The sequence below is a fragment of the Hyla sarda genome, chromosome 1, assembly GCF_029499605.1.
Source record: "Hyla sarda isolate aHylSar1 chromosome 1, aHylSar1.hap1, whole genome shotgun sequence".
Classification (NCBI taxonomy): Eukaryota; Metazoa; Chordata; class Amphibia; order Anura; family Hylidae; genus Hyla; species Hyla sarda.
In genome coordinates, this window is record NC_079189.1 from 173,811 (window position 1) to 192,868 (window position 19,058).

At 48.6% G+C, this 19,058-nt stretch overlaps 1 protein-coding gene across 19 annotated transcripts in view; it reads right to left on the reverse strand.

Annotated features, from left to right (window-relative positions):
* Positions 1-1,655: 1,655 nt before the first annotated feature.
* Positions 1,656-19,058, reverse strand: part of LOC130277649 (zinc finger protein 569-like) — a 614,204-nt gene continuing 596,801 nt past the window's right edge. For all 19 annotated transcript variants that reach the window (XM_056528628.1, XM_056528574.1, XM_056528592.1 and 16 more), the window contains one exon: positions 1,656-4,045. In XM_056528628.1, coding sequence (XP_056384603.1) covers positions 2,166-4,045 — 1,880 coding nt within the window. In that variant the 3' untranslated portion in view covers positions 1,656-2,165. The remainder of the gene's footprint in view (positions 4,046-19,058) is intronic.

The window sequence follows — 19,058 nt, forward strand, 5'->3', positions numbered from 1 at the left end:
ATACTGGTATTATTATTGGTAATATTGGTCTCAGTATACAGGATTTGGTCAGTAACAGTATGATGGTAATATGTATGGTGATAATATTCCTCCTTTTATACTGGTATTATTGGTAATATTAGTCTCAGTATATAGGATTTGGTCAGTAACAGGATGATGGTAATATGTATGATGATAATATTACTCCATGTATACTGGTATTATTGATAATATTGGTCACTATACAGGATTTGGTCAGTAACAGTATGATGGTAATATGTATGGTGATAATTAGAGATGAGCGAATTCATGAACTTCTCGGCTCTGCAGTTGATGACTTTAGCCTGCATAAATTAGTTCAGCTTTCAGGTGCTCCGGTGGCTGGAGACTCTCTTTGGACTGTATCCACCTTTTCCAGCCACTGGAGCACCTGAAAGCTGAACTAATTTATGCAGGCTAAAGTCATCAACTGTCGAGAAGTTTGTGACGAATGGAGTCACTGTAAATTCGCTCATCTCTAGTGATAATATTCCTCCTTGTATACTGGTATTATTGGTAATATCGGTCTCAGTATACAGGATTTGGTCAGTAACAGTATGATGATAATATGTATGGTGATAATTTTTCTGCTTGTATACTGGTATTATTGGTAATATCGGTCTCAGTATACAGGATTTGGTCAGTAACAGTATGATGGTAACATGTATGGTGATAATATTCCTCCTTGTATACTGGTATTATTGGTAATATTAGTCTCAGTATACAGGATTTGGTCAGTAACAGTATGATGGTAATGTGTATGGTGATAATAGTCCTCTTTGGGGAACAGACTACCTGCCTACCTTGCCAGGACGAGCCACCCCCTTTACTTCTATCTCTGGTATACACAATATCTCAGGTCTAGGGCTAACGGAGCCACCTACTTTTCATCGGTATTTTGGGACTTTTATCAGGACCTTTGATTCTCCCCAACATGTTTTTGACCCCATTTCCTGATTTTCTTGAGACCCCCCTCCCCTTAGCTGTCTAATAAGCGTGCAGGCATCAGTGCTGGACATCTCCGTCCACAGTGAGATTGCCCCAGTATTCAAGGACAATGCCAATGGGGCAAACACCAGGCCTTTTTTGCTCCTCTGTTGGTCCCTCTGCACAGAAGTATCTGCTCAGGTGGGTGCCTTCTTTCCTCTTAACCTGGAACCCTTGCAGACTACTACTGAAACCCGACTTGTTGTTATGGTTGGTGGGGCCTAGCCTATTTGCTAGAGCATATCTAAAGTGGGCGAAGGATGTACTCACTTTCAGTCCCGACTTAGGGAAGGAATTTGAACCCCTGTACCTGTTAGGTGGGGGTCACTACGGAATTCTGCTTTGAAATTCTGCTTTGAATTTCTGGTGCAGATTTTTTTGCAAAACATTTTCCGCATTCTGAACATGAATATGGCTTCTTCCATCGGACGTCTCTTGTGGCCAACAAGATATGCTTTCTGCTCAAAACATTTCCCACATTCCGAGCATGAAAATAACTTCTTCCCTTTGTGAATTCTCTCATGTGTAACTAGACTTTGTTTAGTTGTAAAACGTTTCCCACATTCTGAATATGAATATGGCTTCTTTCGTACAAAAATTACAACCCCAGAATAAAAATCACATGACTCCAGGTTTGTGATGATCAAGAGTTAATGTTGATCTTATGTTTAATAATGAAGTTTATTGTCAGGTCAATTAATCGTGAACATAGAATCAGGAAACATCAAATTTTGTTACGTTCCCTGAATTTTCATATTTCTATTTTCAATATTATTATATATATTTTTTTATTTATTATTTTGCCTCAGACTCCTGTGTGACTTTCTCATGTTTAGCAAAACATGATTTTTTTTACAAAACATTTTCCACATTTTGAACATGAATGTTGCTTCACCTGTCAGGACTGGGCAGGGAAGGAGTGCACACTATTCTCGCTCACTCCTCCTGTCCCTGCCTACCTGTCCTAAATAACAGGTCCACAACCATGGAGAAGGCGAGCTAGAGTACAAACTGAGCTCTTAAGCAGGCAAAGACTGGGAGTTGACTGCCAGTTTATATGGAGCCAGAGCAGGTGCTCCAATCAAGGTCAGCTGACCAGTCCAGACAGGTGTAACCAAAGCAACAAAACCAAACAAAAGCTCTCAGTGCAAGTTAACCCTTCAGTTCCTTACATCACCTTTGTGTGACCTTTTTATATGAATAAGAAGACCTGATTTCTGTACAAAACATTTCCCACATTCTGAACACGAATAGGGCTTCTCACCTGTGTGAATTCTCTCATGTGTAGTAAGATTTGAATACATTGAAAAACATTTCCCACATTCTGAACATGAATATGGCTTCTCTCCCGTGTGGCTTCTTTCATGCATAACAAGATAAGAATTTCTTGTAAAACATTTTCCACACTCTGAACATGAATAGGGCTTCTCCCCCGTGTGAATTCTCTCATGCTTAACAAGCTCTGATTTAGTTATAAAACATTTCCCACATTCTGAACATGAATATGGCTTTTCCTTTGTGTGACTTTTTATATGAAAATCAAGACCAAATTTATGTCTAAAACATTTCCCACATTCTGAACATGAATATGGCATCTCTCCTGTGTGAATTCTCTCATGTGAAGCAAGATTTGAATTTTTTGTAAAACATTTTCCACACTCTGAACATGAATATGGCTTCTCCCCCGTGTGAATTCTCTCATGCATTACAAGATGTGATTTATTTAAGAAGCATTTCCCACATTCTGAACATGAATACGGCTTCTCTCCTGTGTGAATTTTCTCATGTCTAACAAGATGTGATTTATGTTGAAAACATTTCCCACATTCTGAACACGAATATGGTTTTTCCCCTGTGTGACTTCTCTCGTGTACAATGAGCTCTGATTTACTAGCAAAGCATTTCTCACATTCTGAACATGAATTTGGCCCCTCTCCTGTGTGAATTTTCTTATGTCTAACAAGGCTAAATTTATTTAAAAAACATTTGCAACATTCAGAACATGAATATGGCTTCACTATGCCACTTCTTTCATGTGATGATTTATATGTAAAGGATTTTTGACATTCTGAAGATGAATATGGTTTCTTCCCTGTGTGGATTCTCAAGTGTCTAACAAGATGTCCTTTCCGTGTAAAAAAATTCCCACATTCTGAGCATGAATATGGCTTCTCTCCTGTGTGAATTCGCTCATGTACAGCAAGATATCCTTTGCTTGCAAAGCATTTTCCACATTCAGAACATGAATATGGATTCTCTATGTGACTCTTTTCATGTGATGATTTATATGTAAAGGATTCTGAACATGAATATGGCTTCTCACCTGTGTGACTTCTCATATGTATAACAAGGTTTGATTTAGATGTATAACATTTATCACATTCTGAGCATGAATATGGCTTCACTCCTGTGTGAATTCGCTCATGTCTAGTAAGATGTGATTTACTTATAAAGCATTTTCCACATTCTGAACATGAATATGGCTTCTCGCCTGTGTGACTTCTTATATGTATAACAAGGTTGGTTCTTGTTGTAAACTCTTTCCCACATTCATCACATTGAATCCTTTTCCCCCCTTTCTTCTCTGTCCTTGTGGTAACAATGTGTGGTTGGTCAGGAGAAGGTTCCTCATGATCAGGGGGATTATTATAGGATAGATCTGGATGGACATTAGGGGTAAGAAGGTCATCTCCTGAGGAGCGCTCCATGATCTCTCCATCTTCTCCTGAAGAGCGCTCCATGATCTCTCCATCTTGTCCTGAGGAGCGCTCCATGATCTCTCCATCTTGTCCTGAGGAGCGCTCCATGATCTCTCCATCTTGTCCTGAGGAGCGCTCCATGATCTCTCCATCTTGTCCTGAGGAGCGCTCCATGATCTCTCCATCTTGTCCTGAGGAGCGCTCCATGATCTCTCCATCTTGTCCTGAGGAGCGCTCCATGATCTCTCCATCTTGTCCTGAGGAGCGCTCCATGATCTCTCCATCTTCTCCTTTATCACTCACAGATAACATGACGTCTTCTATGTTCTTACTGGGATTTCCTGTTGGGATAAAAATGGATTATGGGAAATGTATAAATTATTATTAGGTTAGAAACATACATGAAGTTTAGATGCAGTTTTTCATGGTCCCCTGACCCCAGAAGAGAATACAGAGGAGATGATCTCTCTTCCCCCCCCCCCCACCCCACCCACCCCTTTAAAGTTTCCTTCTTTTTGGGGTCACTCCGGGATACAATCCATACACATTAAAAAAAATGATTTGTAATAATGTCACATGACAAGGGCAAAGTATTGAAAACACATCTTGATATTTCTTGAATACTTTGTACAGAACCTTTGTTGGTGATAACGGCTCCGAGAGGCCTCCTGTATGGAAAAACTAGTCTCCTGCATTGTTCTGGGGGGATTCTGAACCATTCTTCCACACAGTCTTCAGATCCTAAAGGTTCTGTGGGCCTATTCTATGGATCATGATCTTCACATCCTGAAGGTTCCTCAGTCCTTTTTTATGGATCATGGTTTTCATATCCTGAAGGTTCCACGGGCCTTTTCTATGAGAAATGACCCCGCACATCACCCTAAAAACACCAACAATGAAGTAAAGAAGAAAGAACATGATGGTGTGGGCCGCTTTTCACCCTCAGGATATGAAGATCATGATCCATAAAAGGGGCCAGCAGAACCTTCAGAATGTAAAGATCATAATCCGTAGAAGAGGCCCGTGGAACTTTCAGGATGTGAAGATAACTATCCATAGAAGAGGCCGATGGTAGCTTACCTTATTTCCATAGGTTCTCAATCGGATATAAGTCATGTGATGGGTCAGGCCATTCTAGCAGCTTTATTTTCTTTCTTTCCTGTATGTTTGGGATTATTGTCCTATTGAAATTTTCCTGCTTGAATACTGGTATTATTGGTAATATTGGTCTCAGTATACAGGATTTGGTCAGTAACAGTATGATGGTAATATGTATGGTGATAATATTACTCTTTGTATATTGGTATTATAGGTAATATTGGTGTCAGTATATGGGATTTGGTCAGTAACAGTATGATGGTAATGTGTATAGTGATAATATTCCTCCTTGTATACTGGTATTATTGTTAATTTTGGTCTCAGTATACAGGATTTGGTCAGTAACAGTATAATGGTAATATGTATGGTGATGATAATCCTCCTTGTATACTGGTATTATTGGTAATATTGGTCTCAGTATACAAGATTTGGTCAGTAACAGTATAATGGTAATATGAATGGTGATAATATTCCTCCTTGTATACTGGTATTATTGTTAATTTTGGTCTCAGTATACAGGATTTGGTCAGTAACAGTATAATGGTAATATGTATGGTGATAATATTCCTCCTTGTATACAGGTATTATTATTAATTTTGGTCTCAGTATACGGGATTTGGTCAGTAACAGTATAATGGTAATATGTATGATGATAATATTACTCCATGTATACTGGTATTAGTGATTATTGATATATGATCATAGGAAACAATAGACTGGATGGGACCCTATTGACTCCCTTTCTGGGCATGCTCTGTGACCTGTGGCGAGGTCATTGTACAGGGAGGTGGAGGTAACATAGGCCTCACATTCTTATCTCTAGTCCAACTTCTATATCCAGAACTGAGAACTAGAGTTAGATGTAATTTAGAGGTCTCCTCTCCCCCAACCATTACACTACAGGACTGTTAACACCTGACAGGAAGGGCTCATCCATTCACGCTGCTTCTCCAGCATCCCTCATACAGTGACCATATAGTGGTAGATAAAAAGGTGTACACAGGCTCTGAAGACCATATAAGTGAGATCCATGTAAAGGAAGACTGAGCCACCAGGGGGAGCAATGTAAGAGAAGACTGAGCCACCAGGAGGAGCTATGTAAGGGAAGACTGAGACACCAGGAGGAGCTATGTAAGAGAAGACTGAGCCACCAGGGGGAGCTATGTAAGGGAAGACTGAGCCACCAGGAGGAGCTATGTAAGGGAAGACTGAGCCACCAGGAGGAGCTATGTAAGAGAAGACTGATCCACCAGGAGGAGCTATGTAAGGGAAGGCTGGGCCACTAGGAGAGGAGGAGCTATGTAAGGGAAGGCTGGGCCACCAGGAGGAGCTATGTAAGGGAAGACTGAGCCACCAGGAGGAGCTATGTAAGAGAAGACTGAGCCACCAGGGGGAGCTATGTAAGGGAAGACTGAGCCACCAGGGGGAGCTATGTAAGAGAAGACTGAGACACCAGGAGGAGCTATGTCAGAGAAGACGGAGCCACCAGGAGGAGCTATGTAAGGGAAGACTGATCCACCAGGAGGAGCTATGTAAGGTAAGACTGATCCACCAGGAGGAGCTATGTAAGGGAAGGCTGAGCCACCAGGAGGAGCTATGTAAGAGAAGACTGATCCACCAGAAGGAGCTATGTAAGGGAAGACTGAGCCACCAGGGGGAGCTATGTAAGGGAAGACTGAGCCACCAGGAGGAGCTATGTAAGGGAAGACTGAACAACCAGGAGGAGCTATGTAAGAGAAGACTGAGCCACCAGGAGGAGCTATGTAAGGGAAGACTGAACAACCAGGAGGAGCTATGTAAGAGAAGACTGAGACGCCAGGAGGAGCTATGTAAGAGAAGACGGAGCCACCAGGAGGAGCTATGTAAGGGAAGACTGATCCACCAGGAGGAGCTATGTAAGGTAAGACTGATCCACCAGGAGGAGCTATGTAAGGGAAGGCTGAGCCACCAGGGGGTGCTATGTAAGAGAATACTGATCCACCAGAAGGAGCTATGTAAGGGAAGACTGAGCCACCAGGGGGAGCTATGTAAGGGAAGACTGAGCCACCAGGAGGAGCTATGTAAGGGAAGACTGAACAACCAGGAGGAGCTATGTAAGGGAAGACTGAGCCACCAGGGGGAGCTATGTAAGGGAAGACTGAGCCACCAGGAGGAGCTATGTAAGAGAAGACTGAGCCACCAGGAGGAGCTATGTAAGAGAAGACTGAGACACCAGGAGGAGCTATGTAAGAGAAGACGGAGCCACCAGGAGGAGCTATGTAAGGGAAGACTGATCCACCAGGAGGAGCTATGTAAGGGAAGACTGATCCACCAGAAGGAGCTATGTAAGGGAAGACTGAGCCACCAGGGGGAGCTATGTAAGGGAAGACTGAGCCACCAGGAGGAGCTATGTAAGGGAAGACTGAACAACCAGGAGGAGCTATGTAAGGGAAGACTGATCCACCAGGGGGAGCTATGTAAGGGAAGACTGAGCCACCAGGGGGAGCTATGTAAGGGAAGACTGATCCACCAGGAGGAGCTATGTAAGGGAAGACTGAGCCACCAGGAGGAGCTATGTAAGGGAAGACTGAGCCACCAGGAGGAGCTATGTAAAAGAAGACGGAGCCACCAGGAGGAGCTATGTAAGGGAAGACTGAGCCACCAGGAGGAGCTATGTAAGAGAAGACTGAGCCACCAGGAGGAGCTATGTAAGGGAAGACTGATCCACCAGAAGGAGCTATGTAAGAGAAGACGGAGCCACCAGGAGGAGCTATGTAAGGGAAGACTGATCCACCAGGAGGAGCTATGTAAGGGAAGACTGAGCCACCAGGGGGAGCTATGTAAGGGAAGACTGATCCACCAGGAGGAGCTATGTAAGGGAAGACTGAGCCACCAGGAGGAGCTATGTAAGGGAAGACTGAGCCATCAGGAGGAGCTATGTAAGGGAAGATTGAGCCACCAGGAGGAGCTATGTAAGGGAAGACTGAGCCACCAGGAGGAGCTATGTAAGGGAAGACTGATCCACCAGGGGGAGCTATGTAAGGGAAGACTGATCCATCAGGAGGAGCTATGTAAGGGAAGATTGAGCCACCAGGAGGAGCTATGTAAGGGAAGACTGAGCCACCAGGAGGAGCTATGTAAGGGAAGACTAATCCACCAGGGGGAGCTATGTAAGGGAAGACTGAGCCACCAGGAGGAGCTATGTAAGGGAAGACTGAGCCACCAGGAGGAGCTATGTAAGGGAAGACTGAGCCACCAGGAGGAGCTATGTAAGGGAAGACTGAGCCACCAGGAGGAGCTATGTAAGGGAAGACTGAGCCACCAGGAGGAGCTATGTAAGGGAAGACAGGGGCAAATGGGCAAAATCAATACTCAAGAAAACGCACAATAAAAACACACTGAGTAAAAAGTCACCTTCTCCTCAGCCAATTATGAGAGTCTGGGGACGAGAGATCGACACGAAATAACACCCCAAGAACCCCAGATCCCCGACATGCAAAAAACGGGGAACAAACAAGCTATACTAACAAGGTGCACGAGAGGTCAATGAAACCAAAAAAACGACCCAAATAAAAAGAAAAAAATCCAGACGCACAGGGCGTAAGAACCAGAGGGCAAAAATATGGCCGGAACGACAACATGAAGCCCTAAATAATACAGAGACCACGGAATGTACAGTTATTAACATGTCGGCATGCGTTTTCACTAAGGATCAGATCAATATTCTCACTAAAGGTTGTTTTGTACCAGAAGCACAGCTTAAAGGGGTACTCTGCTGCTCAGCGTTTGGACCAAACTGTTCCAAAAGCTGGAGTCGGTAGCTTGTGACATCATAGCCCCACCCCCTCCTGATGTCACGCCCCGCCCCCTCAATGCAAGTCTATGGGAGGGGGCGTGACGGCTGCCACACCCCCTCCCATAGACATGCATTGAGGGGGTGGGGCATCATGAGGGGGCGGGGCTCCAGTGTTCGGAACAGTTTGTTCCAAACACTGAGCAGCGGAGTACCCCTTTCATTTCTATCAGACACTTTGGGACATAAACAGGTTTATTAGGTTGCTCACGGTAAAAAGGTATTTTTGTTTAATGGAACACCGGAGTGAAGAAATAGAATTCGACTCTACCAGGAATTATTTAATTGGCAAAGGTAGCACCCGTATTCCTAACAAAGTGTCTCTTCAGGAACAAGTAGCCACCATAGAACTTATGGATTTGGAGCTTGAAAATCGGCACCATGAAAAATGTGTTACATCCACAAAAATCCGCCTTAGGATTCCCAACGAGAACTTTTACCCTATCATGTCAAGAGTTCCATGCAAGGACCTAGTTCCGCAGCTTGTAGAAAAGGGCGCAGGCGCTTTAGATGAATGAGATGCGGGCCGCCGGCGCTTTAAATGAATGAGATGCGGGCCGCCGGCGCTTTAGATGAATGAGATGCGGGCCGCCGGCGCTTTAAATGAATGAGATGCGGGCCGCCGGCGCTTTAAATGAATGAGATGCGGGCCGCAGGCGCTTTAAATGAATGAGATGCGGGCCGCCGGCGCTTTAGATGAATGAGATGCGGGAAGCCGGCGCTTTAAATGAATGAGATGCGGGAAGCCGGCGCTTTAAATGAATGAGATGGGGGCCGCCGGCGCTTTAGATGAATGAGATGCGGGCCTCCGGCGCTTTAGATTAATGAGATGCGGGCCGCCGGCGCTTTAAATGAATGAGATGCGGGCCGCCGGCTCTTTAGATGAATGAGATGCGGGCCGCCGGCGCTTTAAATGAATGAGATGCGGGAAGCCGGTGCTTTAAATGAATGAGATGCGGGAAGCCGGCGCTTTAAATGAATGAGATGGGGGCCGCCGGCGCTTTAGATGAATGAGATGCGGGCCTCCGGCGCTTTAGATTAATGAGATGCGGGCCGCCGGCGCTTTAAATGAATGAGATGCGGGCCGCCGGCGCTTTAGATGAATGAGATGCGGGCCGCCGGCGCTTTAAATGAATGAGATGCGGGAAGCCGGCGCTTTAAATGAATGAGATGCGGGCCGCCGGCGCTTTAAATGAATGAGATGCGGGCCGCCGGCGCTTTAGATGAATGAGATGCGGGCCGCCGGCGCTTTAAATGAATGAGATGCGGGCCGCCGGCGCTTTAAATGAATGAGATGCGGGCCGCAGGCGCTTTAAATGAATGAGATGCGGGCCGCCGGCGCTTTAGATGAATGAGATGCGGGAAGCCGGCGCTTTAAATGAATGAGATGCGGGAAGCCGGCGCTTTAAATGAATGAGATGGGGGCCGCCGGCGCTTTAGATGAATGAGATGCGGGCCTCCGGCGCTTTAGATTAATGAGATGCGGGCCGCCGGCGCTTTAAATGAATGAGATGCGGGCCGCCGGCTCTTTAGATGAATGAGATGCGGGCCGCCGGCGCTTTAAATGAATGAGATGCGGGAAGCCGGTGCTTTAAATGAATGAGATGCGGGAAGCCGGCGCTTTAAATGAATGAGATGGGGGCCGCCGGCGCTTTAGATGAATGAGATGCGGGCCTCCGGCGCTTTAGATTAATGAGATGCGGGCCGCCGGCGCTTTAAATGAATGAGATGCGGGCCGCCGGCGCTTTAGATGAATGAGATGCGGGCCGCCGGCGCTTTAAATGAATGAGATGCGGGAAGCCGGCGCTTTAAATGAATGAGATGCGGGCCGCCGGCGCTTTAAATGAATGAGATGCGGGCCGCCGGCGCTTTAGATGAATGAGATGCGGGCCGCCTGCGCTTTAAATGAATGAGATGCGGGCCACCGGCGCTTTAAATGAATGAGATGCGGGCCGCCTGCGCTTTAAATGAATGAGATGCGGGCCACCGGCGCTTTAGATGAATGAGATGCGGGCCACCGGCGCTTTAAATGAATGAGATGCGGGAAGCCGGCGCTGTAAATGAATGAGATGCGGGAAGCCGGCGCTTTAAATGAATGAGATGCGGGCCGCCGGCGCTGTAAATCAATGAGATGCGGGCCGACGGCGCTGTAAATCAATGAGATGCGGGCCGCTGGCGCTTTAGATGAATGAGATGCGGGAAGCCGGCGCTTTAGATGAATGAGATGCGGGAAGCCGGTGCTTTAGATGAATGAGATGCGGGAAGCCGGCGCTTTAGATGAATGAGATGCGGGCCACCGATGCTTTAGATGAATGAGATGCGGGAAGCCGGCGCTGTAAATGAATGAGATGCGGGAAGCCGGCGCTTTAAATGAATGAGATGCGGGCCGCCGGCGCTGTAAATCAATGAGATGCGGGCCGACGGCGCTGTAAATCAATGAGATGCGGGCCGCTGGCGCTTTAGATGAATGAGATGCGGGAAGCCGGCGCTTTAGATGAATGAGATGCGGGAAGCCGGTGCTTTAGATGAATGAGATGCGGGAAGCCGGCGCTTTAGATGAATGAGATGCGGGCCACCGATGCTTTAGATGAATGAGATGCGGGAAGCCGGCGCTTTAGATGAATGAGATGCGGGAAGCCGGCGCTTTAGATGAATGAGATGCGGGAAGCCGGCGCTTTAGATGAATGAGATGCGGGCCGCCGGCGCTTTAGATGAATGAGATGCGGGAAGCCGGCGCTTTAGATGAATGAGATGCGGGCCGCCGGCGCTTTAGATGAACGAGATGCGGGCCGCCGGCGCTTTAGATGAATGAGATGCGGGCCGCCGGCGCTTTAAATGAATGAGATGCGGGAAGCCGGCGCTTTAAATGAATGAGATGCGGGAAGCCGGCACTTTAAATGAATGAGATGCGGGCCTCCGGCGCTTTAGATTAATGAGATGGGGGCCGCTGGCGCTTTAAATGAATGAGATGCGGGCCGCCGGCGCTTTAAATGAATGAGATGCGGGCCGCCGGCGCTTTAGATGAATGAGATGGGGGCCGCCGGCGCTTTAAATGAATGAGATGCGGGCCGCCGGCGCTTTAGATGATTGAGATGCGGGCCGCCGGCGCTTTAAATGAATGAGATGCGGGCCGCCGGCGCTTTAGATGAATGAGATGCGGCCCGCCTGCGCTTTAAATGAATGAGATGCGGGAAGCCGGTGCTTTAAATGAATGAGATGCGGGAAGCCGGCGCTTTAAATGAATGAGATGGGGGCCGCCGGCGCTTTAGATGAATGAGATGCGGGCCTCCGGCGCTTTAGATTAATGAGATGCGGGCCGCCGGCGCTTTAAATGAATGAGATGCGGGCCGCCGGCGCTTTAGATGAATGAGATGCGGGCCGCCGGCGCTTTAAATGAATGAGATGCGGGAAGCCGGCGCTTTAAATGAATGAGATGCGGGCCGCCGGCGCTTTAAATGAATGAGATGCGGGCCGCCGGCGCTTTAGATGAATGAGATGCGGGCCGCCTGCGCTTTAAATGAATGAGATGCGGGCCACCGGCGCTTTAAATGAATGAGATGCGGGCCGCCTGCGCTTTAAATGAATGAGATGCGGGCCACCGGCGCTTTAGATGAATGAGATGCGGGCCACCGGCGCTTTAAATGAATGAGATGCGGGAAGCCGGCGCTGTAAATGAATGAGATGCGGGAAGCCGGCGCTTTAAATGAATGAGATGCGGGCCGCCGGCGCTGTAAATCAATGAGATGCGGGCCGACGGCGCTGTAAATCAATGAGATGCGGGCCGCTGGCGCTTTAGATGAATGAGATGCGGGAAGCCGGCGCTTTAGATGAATGAGATGCGGGAAGCCGGTGCTTTAGATGAATGAGATGCGGGAAGCCGGCGCTTTAGATGAATGAGATGCGGGCCACCGATGCTTTAGATGAATGAGATGCGGGAAGCCGGCGCTGTAAATGAATGAGATGCGGGAAGCCGGCGCTTTAAATGAATGAGATGCGGGCCGCCGGCGCTGTAAATCAATGAGATGCGGGCCGACGGCGCTGTAAATCAATGAGATGCGGGCCGCTGGCGCTTTAGATGAATGAGATGCGGGAAGCCGGCGCTTTAGATGAATGAGATGCGGGAAGCCGGTGCTTTAGATGAATGAGATGCGGGAAGCCGGCGCTTTAGATGAATGAGATGCGGGCCACCGATGCTTTAGATGAATGAGATGCGGGAAGCCGGCGCTTTAGATGAATGAGATGCGGGAAGCCGGCGCTTTAGATGAATGAGATGCGGGAAGCCGGCGCTTTAGATGAATGAGATGCGGGCCGCCGGCGCTTTAGATGAATGAGATGCGGGAAGCCGGCGCTTTAGATGAATGAGATGCGGGCCGCCGGCGCTTTAGATGAACGAGATGCGGGCCGCCGGCGCTTTAGATGAATGAGATGCGGGCCGCCGGCGCTTTAAATGAATGAGATGCGGGAAGCCGGCGCTTTAAATGAATGAGATGCGGGAAGCCGGCACTTTAAATGAATGAGATGCGGGCCTCCGGCGCTTTAGATTAATGAGATGGGGGCCGCTGGCGCTTTAAATGAATGAGATGCGGGCCGCCGGCGCTTTAAATGAATGAGATGCGGGCCGCCGGCGCTTTAGATGAATGAGATGCGGGCCGCCGGCGCTTTAAATGAATGAGATGCGGGCCGCCGGCGCTTTAGATGATTGAGATGCGGGCCGCCGGCGCTTTAAATGAATGAGATGCGGGCCGCCGGCGCTTTAGATGAATGAGATGCGGCCCGCCTGCGCTTTAAATGAATGAGATGCGGGCCACCGGCGCTTTAAATGAATGAGATGCGGGCCGCCGGCGCTTTAGATGAACGAGATGCGGGCCGCCGGCGCTTTAGATGAATGAGATGCGGGCCGCCGGCGCTTTAAATGAATGAGATGCGGGAAGCCGGCGCTTTAAATGAATGAGATGCGGGAAGCCGGCGCTTTAAATGAATGAGATGCGGGCCTCCGGCGCTTTAGATTAATGAGATGGGGGCCGCTGGCGCTTTAAATGAATGAGATGCGGGCCGCCGGCGCTTTAAATGAATGAGATGCGGGCCGCCGGCGCTTTAGATGAATGAGATGCGGGCCGCCGGCGCTTTAAATGAATGAGATGCGGGCCGCCGGCGCTTTAGATGATTGAGATGCGGGCCGCCGGCGCTTTAAATGAATGAGATGCGGGCCGCCGGCGCTTTAGATGAATGAGATGCGGCCCGCCTGCGCTTTAAATGAATGAGATGCGGGCCACCGGCGCTTTAAATGAATGAGATGCGGGCCGCCGGCGCTTTAGATGAATGAGATGCGGGCTGCGGCGCTTTAGATGAATGAGATGCGGGCCGCGGCGCTTTAAATGAATGAGATGCGGGCCACGGCGCTGTAAATGAATGAGATGCGGGCCGCCGGCGCTTTAGATGAATGAGATGCGGGCTGCGGCGCTTTAGATGAATGAGATGCGGGCTGCGGCGCTTTAGATGAATGAGATGCGGGCCGCGGCGCTTTAAATGAATGAGATGCGGTCCGCCGGCGCTTTAAATGAATGAGATGCGAGAAGCCGGCGCTTTAAATGAATGAGATGCGGGCCGCCGGCGCTGTAAATCAATGAGATGCAGGCCGCCGGCGCTGTAAATGAATGAGATGCGGGCCGCTGGCGCTTTAGATGAATGAGATGCAGGCCGCCGGCGCTTTAGATGAATGAGATGCGGGAAGCCGGCGCTTTAGATGAATGAGATGCGGGAAGCCGGCGCTTTAGATGAATGAGATGCGGGAAGCCGGCGCTTTAGATGAATGAGATGCGGGCCGCCGGCGCTTTAGATGAATGAGATGCGGGCCGCCGGCGCTTTAAAGAAGTACACTGCCCCTTTGGATAGGGGATAAGATGTTAGATCGCCGCGGTCCCGCTGCTGGGGACCCCGGGGATCGCCACTGCAGCACCCCGCCATCATTACTGCACAGAGAGAGTTCGCTCTGTGCGTAATGACGGGCGATACAGGGGCCGGAGCAGCGTGACGTCATGGCTCCGCCCCTCATGACATCACGGCCCGTCCCCTTAATGTAAGTCTATGGCAGGGGGCGTGACGACCGCCACGCCCCCTTCCCATAGACTTGTATTGACAGGGCGGGCCGTGACATCACGAGGGGCGGAGCCGTGACGTAACGATGCTCCGGCCCCTGTATTGCCCGTCATTACGTGCAGAGCGATCTCGCTCTGCGCAGTAATGATAGTGGGGTGCTGCAGCAGCGATCCCCTGGGTCCCCAGCAGCGGGACCCCGGCGATCTGACATCTTATCCCCTATCCTTTGGGGCAGAGTACCCCTTTAAATGAATGAAATGCGGGCAGCCGGCGATTTAAATGAATGAGATGCGGGCCGCCGGCGCTGTGAATGAATGAGATGCGGGCCGCCGGCGCTGTAAATGAATGAGATGCAGGTCGCCGGCGCTGTAAATGAATGAGATGCGGGCCGCCAGCGCTGTAAATGAATGAGATGCGGGCAACCGGCGCTGTAAATGAATGAGATGCGGGCCGCCAGCGCTGTAAATGAATGACATGCGGGCCGCTAGCGCTGTAAATGAATGAGATGCGGGCCGCCGGCGCTGTAAATGAATGAGATGCGGGCTGCGAGCGCTGTAAATAAATGAGATGTGGGGCCGTCGGCGCTATAAATGAATGAGATGCGGGCCGCCGGCGCTGTAAATGAATGAGATGGGGGCCGCAGGCGCTGTAAATGAATGAGATACAGGCCGCGGCGCCGTAAATGAATGAGATGCGGGCCGCCGGTGCTGTAAATGAATGAGATGCGGGCCGCCGGCGCTGTAAATGAATGAGATGGGGGCCGCCGGCGCTGTAAATGAATGAGATGGGGGCCACGGCGCTGTAAATGAATGAGATGTGGGGCCGCAGGCGCTGTAAATGAATGAGATGCGGGCCGCCGGCGCTGTAAATGAATGAGATGCGGGCCACGGCGCCTTAGATGAATGAGATGCGGGCCGCCAGCGCTGTAAATGAATGAGATGTGGGGCCGCAGGCGCTGTAAATGAATGAGATGCGGGCCGCCGGCGCTGTAAATGAATGAGATGCGGGGCCACAGCGCTGTAAATGAATGAGATGCGGGCCGCCGGCGCTGTAAATGAATGAGATGCGGGCCGCCGGCGCAGTAAATGAATGAGATGGGGGCCACGGCGCTGTAAATGAATGAGATGTGGGGCCGCAGGCGCTGTAAATGAATGAGATGCGGGCCGCCGGCGCTGTAAATGAATGAGATGCGGGCCGCCGGCGCTGTAAATGAATGAGATGGGGGCCGCCGGCGCTGTAAATGAATGAGATGGGGGCCACGGCGCCTTAGATGAATGAGATGCGGGCCGCCAGCGCTGTAAATGAATGAGATGTGGGGCCGCAGGCGCTGTAAATGAATGAGATGCGGGCCACGGCGCTGTAAATGAATGAGATGCGGGCCGCCGGCGCTGTGAATGAATGAGATGCAGCCGCGCCGCTGGAAACTATTAAAAAGGAAAACTGTCAGATATTTTCTCCTGCACTATCCGCAGGTACTGATGGATAGTGCGGGAGACGCTGATCAAAACGAGCTCTACCTTACACGAATCCGCCCGGCCATTCGCCTGCAATTGTAGTTTTATTCTATGTGTATATCTTGCTGTAACTGGCAGGGGCGGGGCTTTTGCAGGTTAACTGGCAGTGATGTTAGCGCCGCTTATGAATATTCTTCCCCCTCCCTCCAGTTCTCCCTCTCTTCGCTGTTCCTAACTGGAGGGAGGGGGGATTAATATTCATAAGCGGCGCTGACGTCACTGTCACTTACCTGCAGAAGCCCCACCCCTGCCAGTTACAGCAAGATTTACACATAGAATAAAACTACAATTGCGGGCGAACGACTGGGCGGATCCGGGTAAGGTAGAGCTCGTTGGAATCGGCGTCTCCCACACTATCCATCCGTATCTGCGGATAGTGCGGGAAATAATATCTGACAGTTTTCCTTTAAGTTGCGAGTCAGAAGCTGTCACCTCCCAGGCTTTTAGCGCTTGCACGGGGTGGTGATAGCTTGCCAGCAGCCCGCAAGTCATTCATTTAAAGCGCCGCGGCAACTCATCTGCAGGTGATGATGCATCCGGGGGGGAGGGGCCCAATCGGTATTGCGGTATTGGGACAATTCATATCGTGCAGAAAAAAATTGGGGTATTTGGTATGAACCGATATACCGCCCGGCCCTACAACATACGATGCTTTTGTATGACGGGGCCATCGCATAAACGGTTATCCTGCAGCGCAGACGGCTTCAGCTACCGCCGGATAACCGTTTAAGGTGCCCCTTGTGGTCTGCTGACGATCACTCACCTGTCCCCGGCGCTCCAGACCATTCTCTTCAGGATCCACATCACATCGCCGCGCACGCCGTCCCGTCATCCAATAGGAGCGGCGTACGCAGCCACGTGATAACGGCAATGAAGAGCGACAATACCAGGCAGCAGAGACGACCACGGCGACCACGATGGAGGGCGACATCCAGGCCAGCGGTGACAGTCCGGAGCGGCGGGGACAGGCGAGTATAACTTCCTGCAGTGTTATAGGTCCCTATGGGAAAATAATGATCAGTATAAGAGATCAGTGTGTGCAGTGTTATAGTCTCCTATGGGATAATAATGATCAGTATAAGAGATCAGTGTGTGCAGTGTTATAGTCTCCTATGGGATAATAATGATCAGTATAAGAGATCAGTGTGTGCAGTGTTATAGTCTCCTATGGGATAATAATGATCAGTGTAAGAGATCAGTGTGTGCAGTGTTATAGTCTCCTATGGGATAACAATGATCAGTATAAGAGATCAGTGTGTGCAGTGTTATAGTCTCCTATGGGATAATAATGATCAGTGTAAGAGATCAGTGTGTGCAGTGTTATAGTCTCCTATGGGATAACAATGATCAGTATAAGAGATCAGTGTGTGCAGTGTTATAGTCTCCTATGGGATAATAATGATCAGTATAAGAGATCAGTGTGTGCAGTGTTATAGTCTCCTATGGGATAATAATGATCAGTGTAAGAGATCAGTGTGTGCAGTGTTATAGTCTCCTATGGGATAATAATGATCAGTATAAGAGATCAGTGTGTGCAGTGTTATAGTCTCCTATGGGATAATAATGATCAGTGTAAGAGATCAGTGTGTGCAGTGTTATAGTCTCCTATGGGATAACAATGATCAGTATAAGAGATCAGTGTGTGCAGTGTTATAGTCTCCTATGGGATAATAATGATCAGTATAAGAGATCAGTGTGTGCAGTGTTATAGTCTCCTATGGGATAATAATGATCAGTATAAGAGATCAGTGTGTGCAGTGTTATAGGTCCCTATGGGATAATAATGATCAGTATAAGAGATCAGTGTGTGCAGTGTTATAGTCTCCTATGGGATAATAATGATCAGTATAAGAGATCAGTGTGTGCAGTGTTATAGGTCCCTATGGGAAAATAATGATCAGTATAAGAGATCAGTGTGTGCAGTGTTATAGTCGCCTATGGGATAATAATGATCAGTATAAGAGATCAGTGTGTGCAGTGTTATAGTCTCCTATGGGATAATAATGATCAGTATAAGAGATCAGTGTGTGCAGTGTTATAGTCTCCTATGGGATAATAATGATCAGTGTAAGAGATCAGTGTGTGCAGTGTTATAGTCTCCTATGGGATAATAATGATCAGTATAAGAGATCAGTGTGTGCAGTGTTATAGTCTCCTATGGGATAATAATGATCAGTGTAAGAGATCAGTGTGTGCAGTGTTATAGTCTCCTATGGGATAACAATGATCAGTATAAGAGATCAGTGTGTGCAGTGTTATAGTCTCCTATGGGATAATAATGATCAGTGTAAGAGATCAGTGTGTGCAGTGTTATAGTCTCCTATGGGATAATAATGATCAGTATAAGAGATCAGTGTGTGCAGTGTTATAGTCTCCTATGGGATAATAATGATCAGTGTAAGAGATCAGTGTGTGCAGTGTTATAGTCTCCTATGGGATAACAATGATCAGTATAAGAGATCAGTGTGTGCAGTGTTATAGTCTCCTATGGGATAATAATGATCAGTATAAGAGATCAGTGTGTGCAGTGTTATAGTCTCCTATGGGATAATAATGATCAGTGTAAGAGATCAGTGTGTGCAGTGTTATAGTCTCCTATGGGATAACAATGATCAGTATAAGAGATCAGTGTGTGCAGTGTTATAGTCTCCTATGGGATAATAATGATCAGTATAAGAGATCAGTGTGTGCAGTGTTATAGGTCCCTATGGGATAATAATGATCAGTATAAGAGATCAATGTGTGCAGTGTTATAGTCTCCTATGGGATAACAATGATCAGTATAAGAGATCAGTGTGTGCAGTGTTATAGGTC